Here is a 16,539-nt window from a genome sequence, read left to right on the forward strand (position 1 = left end):
AATACCATCAAAAACAGTGAGCTGCACTTCTTTTAAAAAATGAAAAGAAAATATCAAGTGATTCCAAGTCAAACAAGTTTACAATTTGCCATGGCACAAGTGTCAGATTTCCAAAACACAACTGAAATCAAATTAACATCCATATATCAAACACTTCAAATTTGTCCAAGGTTTGGCCACATACATGCTATATCTGAAGCAGAAAGGACATGTTTGGTAGGTTTTAGGTGGATTGGGCAAAATTAGCCTGGTAATGGAAATATGCTCACAACCTTAAGTACAGAGATTTCTCCTGACTATAAAACCATATATTGGCCATTTTTGTGTGTACCTTTTTTTAATTCAGTGAAGTATTCCAGGATATGGTTGGTATGAAACTATACACAATAAAACTTATTTTGTTAAACTGAATTTTCCCTATTTAACTTGCAGCAACACAGACCTGCAAAACTCACTCTTACAATGTTGCCACTTACAATTTTATTGCTAGTCTTGTGATATTAGGCTTTTTCTTAAAGACCCAGTTCCTGGTGTCATGTGATTACATAAGGACCTCAGCTTTTGTTTTCCAAGTAAAAGTAAGTTTTTTGTTTCCTTTGGTTTTGTTTTGTTTGTTTTCCCTAGCCTTCAGGCTTGTAGAGAAAAGCTTGGAAAAAACCTAAAGGCTCAAAAACCAACAAGAATTAAAATTTTAAAGCTCTACTGACTTTTTTTTAAACAAATCTCACTATTTTTGAGGGCCTGACTTATTTATTTTTTTATTTATTGAATGCTTAGGATTGGCAAGAGTGCTGTTAAGTCCTAGATTCTTTAAAGAAAAGTTCTTTCTGGACTGAAAGTCAGTGCTAGCCTATGATTTTAAATTACATCAAACCTAGTTTCAGAAATAGAAACTAAAACTGGAAGTGTTGATACAGCCTGTATGACTAGAACAATAAATGATTTGCTAGTAAGTATTCTGCAGTGCATCATTTGTGTGTGTATGCCACTAGATCATTTCACAACCAGAGCTGCTAATCTGTCATGGTTTTCTATTGCGGTTGTTGTCAACCAGGGGTCTGGGAATCTGGGGGGGGGCTGTCAAACAGGACCAGCCTGGGTTCTCCCTTGACATTGTGGTGCCTTATGCAGGCCCCTAGCCTCCATGGGTGAGGGGGATTCCCAAGCCTCTGGGCAGGGGTGGCAGCTGTGCCCAAGGTTTGTGGGGTGGCAGGGGGAAAATCACCCCCAGCACATTTGAAAACTCTTGGAGGACAGGTGAGGTCCTAAAAGACTGGAGAAGGGCAAAAATTGTACTTCTGCTTAAAAAGCAGAACAGAGAACCCAGAGAATTATAGAACAGTTACTTTAACATTGATACCTGGAAAGGTACTGCAACAACTGATTAAATAATCAGTTTATAACCCTCTTATTCTCCAGATGCTTACAAGGAATAGCCAGCATGGATTTGTCAAGAACACTTCATACCATACCAAACCAATCTAATTTCTTTCATTGACAGGGTTACTGTCCTAGTGGATGTGGGGAAGCAGATGTGCTATACCTTGACTTTTAGTAAGGCTTTTTGATAGTCTCTCATGACATTCTCATAAGCACCCTAGGAAAATGTGGTCTAAATGAAATTACTATGAGGTAGGAGCACAACTGTTTGAAAGACTACTCCAAGAGTAGTTACCAATGGCTTGCTGTCATATCCTCCCACTTTATGGAGTGGGGTTCTGCAGGGGCTGGTCCTGTCTGATACTAGTAAATATTTTCATCAATGACTTGGATAATGGAGTGGAGAGTATACTTATAAAATATACAAATGCCAACAAGCTGGCCCAAGTTGCAAGAGAAAGTTGCCGCAAAAGAGATTTCAGTTAGTTTTTCTTAATATCTGTCACAAGAGGGTGGTTAAGCTCTAGCATAGACTTCCATGAGAGGTGGTGCCATCCCCATGACGGGAGGTTAAGAACGGGTTGGACGAACATTTGTCTGTACAATGATCATGTGGTTAGAGCAGCACCTCTGAGGAGGCAGACTCTCGTTGTGTATCGGCAACAGCCTCGCGTAACTTCCCCCTGCAGCCCCCAGCTACGCTGTTCTAGTAATTCAGATGGAAGTGATGAATGCATGGATAGTTGGGGCCATATTCTCCTCTGGGAGGAAAGGCCGAAGTTTCCTAGTAAACTGCAAATGGACAAGGGTATTTCTCATTAATAAGGCTATATGATATTCTAGGCTAAGTGCAAAGTCAAACAGGACCCTCAGGCTTTGCACTACCTTGATATATTTCAGAGCTGGATGGGACTTCAAGTGCTTGGGGATGTAATGAGTGACATTTGCAGGAGGTATAGTGCCAAGCTCTTTTCAAGCTTATAAATAAAACAGCATGAAAGTGACCTAAAAACCTTGTGACAGAATGAAAAATCATTGTTATGGGGAACTTTTACCTCCCTGAACTAACAATCATGTGATGGAGCTTGTCTCTGCGTGCAAGAGAGATTTTCTTTTAGGTTGAATAGAGATGCTTAATTGGGGGGGGGGGAGGGAGAGGTTGGGTTGAGAGGAACCATGACTGAAAGAGCAGTCCAGTCCAGCTATATAAAAACATTCACAGTGGAGGGAAAAAAATGAAGACTATCAAGTCAAGTTAAACAAGACACATAGCAGCCTTAAGCCTCAGTGCTACAGCTCTTGCTCACAAGTAAGTGGTTTTACTAGAGCTCATGCCAAAGTAAAAACCTCTGAAGGTGGGGAGTGGGAGTAGCTTGCAAGATTGCAGGTGGCCCCTGGGTCCATGCACACCCCCAGTAAAGTTAATATCTGTATTCAACCAGAGCCTTAACTTGGCCCTGATACTGCAAAGTGAACTCTAATTGTATATTATTTAGCATAACTGTTTAATTGGATAAATCTTTTCTTTTGCAAGTCATTTTCACTGTAATTCTCTTTACTGTTAACAAATACATTTTAAGTGCCTACCCCAGTCTCTAGGTGTTTTTGCCACAGATTTTTAAAAAAACTAAAGCAAATAAAAACATATTAAAACTCCCCCAGCAGCTTCTCCTCACTTCCACAGTAAGAAGTAACTAACTAGAGCTTAACTTAGTTCGCTCCACCCTAAAAATCCTAGCCTTTATGGGACTTTTCCTTTCCTAAAAGTTTGGTAAATGGTTGAGTAATCCACTTTTCTGCGGGGAGAGGGGGGAAGGCAGTTCTGTTGTCTTTCAGACCACGAGAGGCAGAGAGTTCTAATGCTGATAGTCCCCATAGAGCATAAATACTCTTACAACTGAGGCTGTAAGGTTCAAGGTTTACATTCAAAAAGAGGGGGAGAATTATTGTACATATGTGAATACAAGAGCTAGCTGACTGTACACACAAACATACTCAACAGGCATACCTCCAGGGGTTGAAAGATGGGTCTAACAGCCAGAACTTTTCCAGTTCTTACCCTGACTTTGTCAATCACTTCTATTGCACCTGGGACTTAATCACTTAACTTGTCTGACTCAGTTTCTCCTGCTATAAAACATAGAATTCTTACTCAGAAATAGTGTGTTTGAAGATGAAAAGAGCTGGATTATCAATCTCGGTCTATTCAATGCACACTTATTGGACCAGATTTTAGCCCTTTGTTCTGCCCAGCATAGGAGAATTTCAGGGGGCTGTCTGGAACTAGTTATGGCCACAGTGTTGAGGGTATGCCAGGGCAAGGGAAGCAGGTCTGGGACAATTTCTGGTGATCTTTGGCTGCTGGCAGAACTGCCCCCCCCCCCCCCACCACACTCCAAGCTGCCTCCAGTATTGGGAGAGGGTGGGGCACAACTGCCCGTCACTTGTGTACTCTTACCTGGTGCTGCCAGTGCCTAGCACAACTCAGTCACATGCCTGAAGATTCCAGCCTAAGTGTGTTACAGTTGCTACTAGCAGTAAAGACGTGGATACTGACTGTTACTGATCTTATTACTGCTGGATCTTTCTCGGAGGTAGCTATTGTATGTCATTTACATGATTTTTATACTCAGGTGAAGGCTGTTTTTAAATCATTCAAGGTACTGGCACATGGCCAGGATCTCTGTGGCAGAGAGGTGCCATGCAAGGGAACTTGCACTGGGCTGGTAACAATACTCTGCACCCTATGCGCCTCGTTCATTGGTCTCTGGCTGCCCTTTCTTGTAGGCGTGGGCCTTTGTTTGTGCATGTGCAATCTTTCGGCTCAGCTGTCCCGGCCTTTAACCCTCCCCCCGGGTGCCCCCCCCCTGCAGTCTGCCAAGGCTTTCTTCTTTCTCGGCTGCGGCGCGGCGAACTTCCCCATCCCTCCTGGGCCGCGGGGGAGGAGCAGAGAGAGGCGGAAGTGAAAACAAGCCCCGCGGGACGCAGCCCCAGCCTCTCACAGGCGCTGCGAACTCCGTGCTCCTCGGCTCCGCGCGGCGGCTGCAGCCTCCCAGGTGAGCAGGTGCCGAGCGCCGCGGCCGGGGCAGGGGCCGCCGGGGCGTTTGCCGCTGAGTCCCGGCCGAGGCGGCTGGGCGCTCAGGTGCTGAGAACTAGCCGGGCTGGAGCGAGGGGCACCTGCGAGAGGAGCCGGGGGCAGCTCCTTGCTGGAGCGTGTCCTCCTCTTCCCGGAGCTCAGTGCATGGGGTGGGGAGCTCCGGCTGGCAGAGCCGCCCCCGGCACGGCGCGCTGCAGCGCCGGGCTCCCGAGCTCGGGGGCGGAGAGCAGCATCGGCAGCACATCTATTGCTGAGCGAGGCATCCCACCCCCAGTGCCCGGCCGGGGGGAGGAGGCGCCTGGTGCAGCGCGGAGGGGCATGGGCGGCAGTATCTTGCCCTCTGCGGCCCCCAGGAGGGTGGGCAGGTCAGAAACCCCCCCGGAGATGTGGGGAGGAGAGAGTCACTCCGAAGAGAAGCGGGAGGGAAAAGCAGCGGTGTCTAAAAGGGTCCCGTTGAGTTGATCGGAATTGCTATTGACTTCGCGACCGACTTCGATTTATTTGGTCCCCCCGTCCTCCCCCGAAATCCCTTTTGCCACCTCTACAGTGGTGTTTGTTTTTAAGGGAAACAACAAACACCGAGTTCTTAATACTAATTACTGTGTAACCGATTTGTTTTTTTCCTTTCGAGAACTCTACTCAAAGAACCAAACAAGAATGGACACCAGAGTCAATCTTGTTTTGTAGGTGCTAACGCTGCAAGCCTGTGTGTGCATGTGCCCATGCCGGCTTGCGCCCGCCTCAGGCTCTCTGTTTTGGTGTTTAAATACAAGAGTGTTGCACAAAGTAGCACCAAAAATGGTCAAGAGGGAGAAAAAGGATTTGAAAAGGAAAATTCATAGCTGAGCTGGGTTGGGCAGGTTTAGGGCGTGTAATTGTTTGATCATCCTAGCCATGTATTTCCTCCTGCCTGTGGGGACTCTTGTAACTAGATAGCTACAGGAACAGTAAAGCCAGCAGTTTCACTTCTATGCCAAGACGTACTTTTTTTAAAAGTAGTGTGGTGTTTAATGCTGCATCTTCTGCATTCTGTGGATGACGTGGGACTGCACATATAAAACCAAACCTCCTTTTTGATGGTTTCATACTATAACAAATATGTCTAAGATGTCACTTTTTGGGCCACTGGGATCTTCACTGCAGCAGAACACCAGATTTTCCCAGAAGCACAGGCCCCGACCACTTCTGCTGAAATATCATCTCTATAATACCAGCAAAGAGTCCTGGGGCACCTTATAGACTAACAGATGTATTGGAGCATAAGCTTTTGTGGGTGACACCCACGAAAGCTCATGCTCCAATATGTCTATTAGTCTATAAGGTGCCCCAGGACTCTCTGCTGCTTTTACAGATCCAGACTAACATGGCTACCCCTTTGATACATCTCTATAATGTTATCTATTAGCACTATTGGAGATATGACCTATGGTTGAGCAATTCTGATTCTGTCCAACAGAGGGCAATGATATACATACTTCTTTACGATTAGATGGTGAAACCCATTGTTGAGCACTTACACAAGAAGGCTCACCGAACGCTCATCAACATGAGTGAGAGTTTCACAATTTACCCCTTAGCTAGTTCATTGTGCAATGTTTTCACTGAGACAGTCAATTCATAGACCCCTGCGTGGGTACAAAATTTATATCCACATCCAATATGCAAACATGGACCGTGGATTTGGGCTCTAGATCTAAAATTTGGATACGCATCCATCTGCTTATCTGCAAACATGTCTGCTGATATCTGCATCCACAGATATAAATTGGGCATCCGTGGATTTGCAGGGCTCTGTCGATTCAGGTGGTGATACCTCTCCTTCATACCAGATATAGAATCTTTAACGGTGACATAAACAGATCAGTAAATCTATTAGGGTGCTGCTTTAGTTCTCTTTCCCCATATCCCAAATAAGTTCTCTAGTTTATAAGATGCCGATGTTTCAATGCAAGCTCAAAGCTGGAGAGTGCGGGTGGGGGGAGGGGAGAGAGCACATTATACCTTACCATGCCAAATGCCTTCCTTTGCAGTTAGTTACTGTAATTTTTGGGTTATTTTGTATCTTTTCCTGGATTTTTGGTAGTTGCCCCCTTCCTTTCTCTTTTTAACGCATGCAGGAACAATTATTCACACGCTTACTTTTTGCTTTGAGTTAGGAAAAAAAATCTTGTCAATTCTTACTGGTGATCAGAGACAATCTGGTGTTGGTGTGTCCCAACACATTTGATAAGGTTCCTTTTTCCACAGTCATTAATTTGTGATAGCTTATAATTTTAGTGTGATTACTTTAGGGGGACCAAAACATTTTCATATGGTAGTAAAATCATTAGTAAACTAAAGTACATATTTATATGGGATTCAGTGTTTAGTACATAGAATAATTCTTGCTTGAACTAGTGTGCAGGTCCTATAAGGATCATATCTCAACTCTGTGGACATTCCCTTTTGTGTGGGTGAGTGAGAGGGAAGGAAGAGAAGGAATCTTTGAACTAGGGAGACATAGTCACATGCGGAGGGGAGCACAGGAGATGGAGATGTAAGTGAGCCAGGTTCTGTCCTAGAATTCAGTGGGAGCCATGGTCCTTTTTGTGGCTTCTGACATGAGGGTGTAAGTAGTTCAGGAACTGCCTCAGTTCTGAAACAATCTCTGTTGTTGGCTTGGAGGAGTAGTTTCTAAAGGTTATCTTGTTAGCTTGCCTTACCCGAATGCTCTTCTTTTGATTTAGTTAAATGGACCTACTGGTGTGAATAAGACTTAGTTTGGCCCAGGGAAACAAGGCTGAACAGCTAGCCCTTTTTTTTTTTTTTTTTTTTTGGTGAGGTGTTTCTGGAAATCTATATAATTACATTATTTTTCCTCAAGAAATGACTTTAGTGCATTGTTAAATTTCTGGTGAGAGATTTTGTAGAACTTCCCAGATATTCATCTTCCCATAGAAATGAAATTGTTTTATTAGTACAGTATCCATAAATCTATTACTTTAAAAATAAGTCACCTGTAGTCTAAGTATAGTAAAAAATCATTCTTGCCGTACTTGATAATATTTGAAACACACTTTCTTCTACTCGACTGAAGTTCCACCTTAAATCTCCTGTATTAACTATGGAATCTTACAGTGATTTGGTGTAGTCTTACAGTAATCCACCCCTTAGTGTGTGCACTCTCTCTCCCTCCCCGCTTCAAATATATAAAAATAGAAGGCAGCTACTATCTAAGACGTCATTGTAATATTGCCTATATGTGGTGTAGCTGAAGCTGTTATCTTTGACACTGAGCAACAAAATTAAGTGCACAGCGTGCCTCTTAAAGGTAATCCTTCATCCTTGTTTGGGGAGGTGGGGAAATAATCTTGAGATTCCTTAAAAATACTCTTTCTTAGTTTAAAGAAGTTGCCTTGGTATTTGTACACAACTTTCTGTGGTTATACATTTTTGCGTTTCTTTTTGATTTCTTCTGTATGTGCCTAATAGGAAATTGGGGTTGGATGTACATTAAACTGTACGTAAAAATGCCAAGAAGAGAACATTTTTCTCTCTGAATAACTTTGACTTTAAAATTTGTTGTTTTTGATACTTGAATTGTTACCAAAACATGCACACTCCTTGGAAATTAGTTTTTATGTGGTAAATGTACCTGTGTACCTATGACTAAATACATAATATCACAGGAAATTAATGTGCCAACATCTCTTACATAAACTATTAAAAATTTTATGTACTTAAGTAATTTTTAAAGACCACTGTCAATTTAAATTTGGTCCAATGCTTACATTTTGCAAAAAAAAGCTTAAATAACCTCCAAACAGAAGCCTAGAGGAAATATTTCCATGTTTTTTTTCTGAAGAAAACAATTGTTAAAAAATCATTGCATGCAGTGTGTGAAACCCAAATATTGCAGTGCTAAGAATCAGAAAGTAAAACTAAATTGATTATTTTTCTTTTTCTAAACTGACAAGTCAAAAAGTCAACAAAAAGCCCAAATAGTGGCAAACTAGACTTTTTAAAGTCCATTTACTTTTACTAATATAAGGTCTTACAGAATAGAAAAAGCTTGTTTGCAACATATATTTAAATTGACAGGGTCCCTTTTAAGTTAACGTGTGCATTTCCATTTCACTGTGTACATATCCTGTTAAGATTTACAATAAAAATTTAATCCTCTTCCACAGGCATTTTATTATCTGGAATTAGACCTTCAGCATCCAACACCATGAGCAACTACAGTGTGTCTTTGGTCGGCCCTGCTCCTTGGGGTTTTAGGCTTCAAGGTGGAAAAGACTTCAACATGCCTTTGACCATCTCTAGGGTGAGCCATATTTGCCTTTATAGACTTTACAAAAATGTCTGGTTCATCATGTAGTACTTGAAATCTGCAAAGATGAGTATTCTGTAATCATCTTGCTGAATGTGAGGACTGATCACTTGTACAGCGGATAGAAGTATTTCCTTTCATCCTTGCTTCCGTAGATGTGTATGTAAGAAGCAGAGGTGGAAAGTTGCTGACATAAGTTCTATCATGTCTTAAGCTAAAGTTAGCTTTTGAACAGCAGGATGCTTGACCCTCTTCCCCCCCCCCCCCGGCAATGGATGGCAGAAGAGGATGCATCTCTCTCAAGCGGGAGGGGACATGGATCTTTAATGAGAAAATAGCTTGTGTTGCCTATGTGTATCCAGCATATATTAACTGAGTTTATGGTCTTTAAGTATCTATTCTTGCAAAATCCTCCTGTTTAAAATTTAAAAAAAGGTAGTTAAACTATGTGCAGTACAATGTTCCCTCTAACTTTTTACACCCATGTGCAGAATGTATTTTGTTATGTGCACCAATATGGAGGTGATGTGTGGTGAGGGTGGGGCCGAAGGGTTCGGAGTGTGGGAGGGGGCTCAAGGCTGGGGCAGAGGGATAGGGTGCAACGGTGGTGGTGAGAACTCTGGCTGGGGGAGCAGGTTCTGAGGTGGGGCCAGGGATGAGGGGTTTGGGGTGCAGGAGGGGGCTCTGGCATGGGGCAGGGGGATGGTGTGTGTGTGGGGGGGGTGAGGGCTCGGGCTGGGGATGAGGGGTTTGGTGTGGGACCAGGGTTTGGGGTGCAGACTGCCTTGGTGGTGGGGCTGGGGAGAGAGGACTCTCTCTTGCTGCAGCAGCCTGGGAGAGAAGTGCCTCGCCATGGCATCTCTGGGGCCGGGGCTGGGGGAGAGGCACCTCTTCCTACCTGCGCAGACCTTGATAGCCTGCTGCGTGGCCGCGCAGCTTAGAGGGAGCTTAGGTGCCATAGTTGTGAATGGTGTTTCATTAAAATGTGCCTGAATGGACATGCCAGTTTCTCACGGGTGTTGTACAGTGTATTGCTCTAAAATGCTGCTATTCAAAGGGTTTGAGGAGCTAAGTCAAAACAGATAAAATCTCTGTACGAATAACAATCCAATGTCTAGCTAGAGCTCACTACCCTCAAATAGCGTTTAATGGATATTTTTCTTTGGATCTAGGCTGAGTTTCAAAACCTTCCTCAAATGTCTGAGGCTGTTATATTTGGCGTGTATAACATAATTATACCAAGTTTGCAGTATTGAGGCTTTCAGAATATTAGGAATCCTAGTTAGAGAAGAGTTCATTTTACTTCTCTAATACGTGTTTCCTCTGTGTGAACCAATTTTTTTTGAAGGGCAATTCTACTATAAAAGTATTTATGTGAAAATGGCAGCTTATTTAACAGATTGTCTCATGCCCTCTCCCCCAACACTTACCCTATTTACTTCAGTGACAAAGATAAGTTACTACTTACACCTGTTGAGTGCAGTGTCAATACTGCCCTGGGAGAGGGATTTGGTTTCTGTTGCATCATCAAACTTCGCTTTTTCAATTGCAGGTTCAAATACTGCTGGTTCATTTAAACCTACATAACCTTATTCAACTGTGGGTTACGCTGTTGCGATCAAGGTGGAATTTTGGCCTGGCAGCCTATTTTATTTAAATAATACCGAATTGAGTGCTATAGAAATGACCTCAAATAAATACAAACTTATGACAGTTGGTGCCTGAACCAGAGGGTGTACTGCATACTTTTTTAAACCTAGGGTGAGGTTTGCATGACTGACAGGAGAATCTCAACAAATGATTTTGAGTTTACTGATGCAGAGAAAACATGGAATCTAACAAGGCTGTTTTTACAGTCACTTTTCAAAGAACCACCACATTTCTTAAAGTCTAGGTTATATTCAAGTGCCTCTAGATCCATCAACATCATTGGCTTGCTTTTGAATGTATCAAACTTGTCACTTGAGGCTTATGATTTTTTCAAATTAGGTCTCAGTTGGGCTTCTAGTATGATGGCTGTCAGTTTATATGGGCGTGAATTGTGAGTGCAGCTGGTTGCACCTGGAGATTTAACCCTTTGAGTTGCAGGTATGAACTGCTCACATGGCAAGGAATGATTGCAAAGCTGTTGAAACATAGGTCCTAGACATTTTTTTGGTCAGGAACTCTTATTTGGTACACATCCCAATACCTATCAAACCGTGGTAAATGATAGAAAATAATACTACTACTCCTAGTGTGTTTGAGAACCAGAGTGCAGCTACATTATGAGAGCGGGTAGATTTAAAATATCGTTCCCTCTCTCTGCAAAGCTTTGGTTTAAGACTATGTACTACACTTATCCTTGACTAACATTGCTTAATACATGTGGCACATATTTAAATGTGCTGTTGTATTGAGATGCACTAAAGAAATACACAAATTGGTCTAAACAATTGAATCTGTAATCCCCAGTCCTCTGATCCTATGCCAACTGGCCTAAGACTCCATCTGAGTAGCTCACGATACAGGATTGGAGCCAAAATTTAAAAAAAAAAAATGTAAAATTTGGCGCACCTACATGAGCTCCACCCCTTCTGGGTTGTTTCTTTTCACTGTAAGTTGGAGTGTGTGTGTGTGTGTGTGTTTGGTCTGGAGTTAAAATGTACTTAGTTTTGGTATGCAAATCCTCCTCCTCCTCCTATCTGATAATTTGAAGAGTTCTGTCTTGTGTCCCTTATACACTAGCACAGCATGTACAACACGCCATCCTTCTCTTCCCAGTGAAGCATAAATGCCTTTCCTGTGTAGTTAGACTGCTAATTAAAGAGTTTTGAACATACTGATTTAATAAAAAAGGTAACTAAGCAGCAGAGTTATTTCTGTTCCCTTACAAAGGTCCTGCTGTCTCTCGTGACCTTCTTGGGTTTTGTGCAGTCATGCCTGGAATTCATTCTGGGCTGTGATGGTGAATCTTGGTCATTGTGTTGACAACTAATATCTTGCTTTGTTTTAACTCCTTGCATTAAGTTTAAACAATACTTAACACAACAGTATTCTCTGTAGTTGACCAATAGTAAGTTGGTCTCCTAAAAGTATTGAAATAAGCTGTAAAGTTCTTAAGTAAAAGGCTTTAATTTAAGAAACTTGCATCTCCTGTGACTGTCCTCAAGAAAGTTCATTCGTCTTGCTATTGCTATTTTAATGGCATTAATTAGTGGTGCTATTACTAGAAAAATAAGAGTAGACTGAGTTCTTCCATTGAAATTTTTGCAGTGGCAAATGTGAATTAAGGGTTTTTAATTTGTTATAGTGTCAAATAGGTCACAACATTTGCACTCGTACACTTGTACACTGTGTATTTAAATTTGAATCCTATAAAGCATTTGTAGTGCTTGCCATGACTGAGTGACACTGTTAAAGTAATACAGAAATGTTTCTATTCAAAAAGGAGTTTATATATAAAATGTTAATCAAGAGTCTGCTCTGAATCTAATGGGTGACACACAACCATGCAAAAATACAGAGATAGGTGGAAAAGATCCAGGGAGTACTTGGCAGAGAAACTTGGGTGGGGTATAGGAAGTTTTGAGGGTTTGGGGAGGAGATAGCAGAGACATTTGCGGGACGTGAGTTTTGGGATACTTTCAAAGTGAGAAGGTTGAACTACAGCTTTGATGCTTCAAGATGTTGAGCACTCTGGTTCCCATCCAGCAGTGCACTTAAGCAAGTGTTTAACTTTAAGCATATGACTAATCTGATGGGACTGCTCCCAATACTGAAGTTAAGGATCAAACCCGATATGTGGAAGAAGATGGATACAGGTGCTCGGATTTGTTATTCTAATAAAGACTGATATATGGGCCTGATCCCATTTCTTTTAGACCTCATTGGCAGTAGGAGACTGGGCTGATAGATAAGAAAGAAAGTCTAAAAGTGAGACAGACAAATGCTATGGCACTACTTTCATATGGAGAGAATGCAAAAATTATTTGGCCTGAAATAAATGAAAATGGAGAATACTTGATTGGGGATATTCAAAGATTGGACACATCTCAGTATAACCTACCTAGTTCCATATGGCAAAATAAACAGAGCAAAATAAAATAAACAAAACTGAGAAGATGAGGAGAATGTAAATTGCCTTTTACCTTGTTGCATAATCTAAAAATAAGAAACATGTTATAATTTAAGAGCAGTAAAGTTAGAGCAAATAAAAGCAAATAACATTAGATGCAAGGTATCCACTTCTGGTAGCTACTACCATAGGAAACGAAGACTCCTGTTTTTGCTGTATTTAAAATAAAAAAGGCTACCTGACTTCATGTTCATCAACAGCATTGGCAGTTAGGCAGACTGATTATAGCCATAATGAAATCTGCTTCAAGCTTATAAACTGCCTCTGAATCAATGTAGAGCAGTGTTAATAGTACACATAACATGTACACTGCTGTACATGTTTTCTGAAACTTAAAGAACTGTCTCCTGCCAGATTCAGGATATGGCCCAGTGCTCTGGATGAGTTGATGCTTGATAACATGACTGTAAAAGTAGCACTGTGGATTTTGATAATTATTGTCTCAATTATTTTTATATAAAACTTCCTCTGTTTATGAGTAAAAAGAGATTTTTGTTAAGTAACAGCCCAGCAAATTCAGCTTGGACTATGATGATCAAGCTGGTTCTTTTTAATCAGGAACATAATCACCAGTAGTAAAGTATCTGCAGGACAAATTAGCCATCACGGATGCTTAGTTCAGCCCATGCTCTCAGGCAGTCTGGTTGACTGATGACTATTGAACAGACAGCTTGGGAATGACATTGATAGATACCATTTAGCCTTTGCCAGCTGGATCATTCCTTTTGGTTGTGGACTTAAGGGCAGGTTTCTCACACCAGCACCCCCATTTAGAATTTAAAAGAAAAGTAAGAAATTGATGCAATTTTAAGGACGTACAGTTGAATCAAAAGAGTTTAGGTAAGGTTTCCACAGTATCACTAACTCAAACACCTTCCACATCGTGCATAACATGCTTAACAATGTAAACATTATGTATAACAATACTTACAATAAAGAAAACAGAATATGCTGCATATGTGCAATGTGGTTGAATTAATATTGCTGTAGAATTGGCAACTTTTCTATATTCTGACTTCTTTAGGTGTTGCATTCATTTATTTGCATGAAAATTCTGATAGATGGTTAGAGCTCTATACTTGACTGACAAAACCAGGATAAGACTCAGTAAATACAACTGTAACATCAGAGTTGTCAAAATTGCTGTCCCCTGCAGGGTGTAACGAATAGTGGTGTTTGGTGTCAATGTTGCATTCGTTGAGTTATGGTAACCTGAGAGAGCTTTAACCATCCATGCTAAACGTAAGCGTGATATGTTTGTAATGTGCCAAAATAGGGACTATACGCTTTTGAAGGTGACAAGATTTTTCACACATTGCTTAATGTTGTTCTATAGCAACACTAAACAAGAAAAGTTAGAAAAGGATTTGATAGCTTTTTAATATTTAAGTTTTGTGACAAAGCATCCCCTTTATGGGAAAAATATACAATTAACTGTTTGTTAGCAAATACTGTTCAAAGGAGTTCTTTCAAAAGAAATGTTTCTGTCTGGCTTGATTCCCTTCAGCTTTAGGTAACATTTTTTTGAACAATGTTCTTTATACATTTTACTTACACTGATAGGTTCTGTGTACATCTTCCAGCTGGCAGCATCCCAGCTCCTCACAGTGCCTCAATTGCCTGATTCTGGCAAAGCATATGAAATAAGTCAGTCTCTCTCTCTCTTCCTTTCACCCACACACTGTTCCTCCCCCATCCTACCCATTAAAAAAAATAAAAACACCCTATCCCTACTTATGAGACAATGTTCATGATAAAAAGAACGAGGAGTACTTGTGGCACCTTAGAGACTAACACATTTATTTGGGCATAAGCTTTCGTGGACTAAAACCCACTTCATGCTGATGAAGTGGGTTTTAGTCCACGAAAGCTTGTGCCCAAATAAATGTATTAGTCTTCAATGGTTGTGTAGTTAATGATGAGAGACTTGGGAGATTTGGGTTCAATTCCCAGCTGTGCCTCCAACTTCCTGTGTGAATTTGGGAGAACTGAGACACAGAATAATTGAGTCATCCATCTGTAAAATGATGGTGGTAATACTTCCCTCTGTCTGTTGTGTATGTTTACGTTGTAAGCGTAGGGACTCTGTGTTTGAGGCTACAATGTGCTTCTCTCTATACAACCTTGTTGGGGCCTGTAAGTGCTACTGGTATATAAATAAAAATGTATATATTTTATATATGGAGCAAAGAACCCATTCCCCCACGCCTGTAGAGTCAGTGTCAGAGGGTCACTGTTAGGAAATTCATGCCTCCCTTTAATCCCGTGCTCTTTTTCCCTCTGTTGAAATATATAAAGCCATAACCTTATTCTGTAAACTGTATGTACGATTGGATCCATGTGACTTTTTTTCTGCACAAAGCTTGTGTTTCTGTAGCATCTTCGCTTTTTAAAAACAAAATCCTCTCTCCACCTTTGTATTGTTAATGTAACTTTGACTAGGGATCTGCATAGGTTGTGCCACTTGTATTCCATGGTGTGGCATTAGGATTTCTTGGAAACTACCTATTTAAAAATAAAAAAATAAATAATGCTAGCATCTGTGAAAATAATTGTAAAAGAAGTGAATAAAGCAGCAAGACACTTTAAATGTTGACTGAGCTGATGCTTGGGTCTTGGGATTGTTAGTTTCCACTGGGTTGAACCTATTTGATTTATTTACTTTAGGCCACATGTGTTCTGTCTGGTTTAAAAAATACATGATTGGGATGTAGGGAAATGAAAGCAAATAAAGTGGAATTTCACTCATACAAGTCAACTCCTTTTTCTCTCAGGGAATAACTTTTGATCTCGCCTGGCAAATAAATCAGTAGTCGTTCTGGTAACTATGTGCACTATCCTGCAAGATGTTGAGAGTTACCCGCTTGGGACAGGGCTCTTACTGGCAGCTTCTGGCATTGCAGAACTGGGTTGATTTGGCTAGTGAGTTGGGAGACACCTTCCCTTCCTCCCCCGAGGATACCATTCTGAAACACATTTTCATTGTATGGTAGCTTGCATTTGAGTGTCCTAATACCACTGTGTAAAAACCAACGTATATAAAATATTTGTAAGCAGTGTCTTTTGCTTTTATAGATGTCCTGTGAAGTCACTAGAGGTAGGGGGACAGGGCTGTTAACTTCCCTTGGAAACATGCAAAGGAAGTGGGGGTAGCAGACCATTGGGCTTCTTCTGGCCAATGGCTCAATGGTCAGTTTGTGCCACTGGGCACAAAAAGTAGCACGGGGTAGACATTTACAGGGGATTTTAAAAAAAGGAGAAATTTCCTTGTGAAGGCTGTAAACTGGGGCTTTCTTTTGAATATTAATAGGAAAGAATTAGACTTATTTGCTTTCTCTGTATCTGAGCCTGGCGGCCTGACAACCTTTGTGAACTTCCTGCCATTTCAAGAAGCTATTTTTAGTGCAACTGCTTTTTCTCACTATTCATTCCTGATGGTTATCTTTGAGGGCATTGTGAGAAGAGACATAGCCTTCAAAGGTTGGTTTGTTTTGGTACAGAGCCAGGAGATAACATTGGTCTTGTTGGGGGATTTTAAGAACAGATCTCATATTATCAGGCTATCCATTTAAGGGAAAGTGTGACAGAAAACTGTCCCTCATGTTTCAGGCAATGTGAGTATTGAAAAGGTGA

The 16,539-nt window shown here is 41.3% G+C and overlaps 1 protein-coding gene across 17 annotated transcripts in view; it reads left to right on the plus strand.

Moving 5' to 3' along the window:
* The window catches only part of PDLIM5 (PDZ and LIM domain 5), a 230,558-nt gene that overhangs the window by 28,066 nt on the left and 185,953 nt on the right, over positions 1 to 16,539 (plus strand). For 13 of the 17 annotated variants that reach the window (XM_054028930.1, XM_054028931.1, XM_054028938.1 and 10 more), the window contains one exon: positions 8,647 to 8,783. In XM_054028930.1, the coding sequence (XP_053884905.1) occupies positions 8,688 to 8,783 (96 nt within the window). In that variant the 5' untranslated portion in view covers positions 8,647 to 8,687. Of the gene's footprint in view, positions 1 to 3,952; positions 3,984 to 4,267; positions 4,437 to 7,682; positions 7,788 to 8,646; positions 8,784 to 16,539 lie in introns of those variants that run through there. The other 4 variants (XM_054028936.1, XM_054028935.1, XM_054028933.1 and 1 more) reach the window with 4 other exon arrangements.

The sequence above is a fragment of the Malaclemys terrapin genome, chromosome 5 (assembly GCF_027887155.1).
Source record: "Malaclemys terrapin pileata isolate rMalTer1 chromosome 5, rMalTer1.hap1, whole genome shotgun sequence".
Classification (NCBI taxonomy): domain Eukaryota; kingdom Metazoa; phylum Chordata; order Testudines; family Emydidae; genus Malaclemys; species Malaclemys terrapin.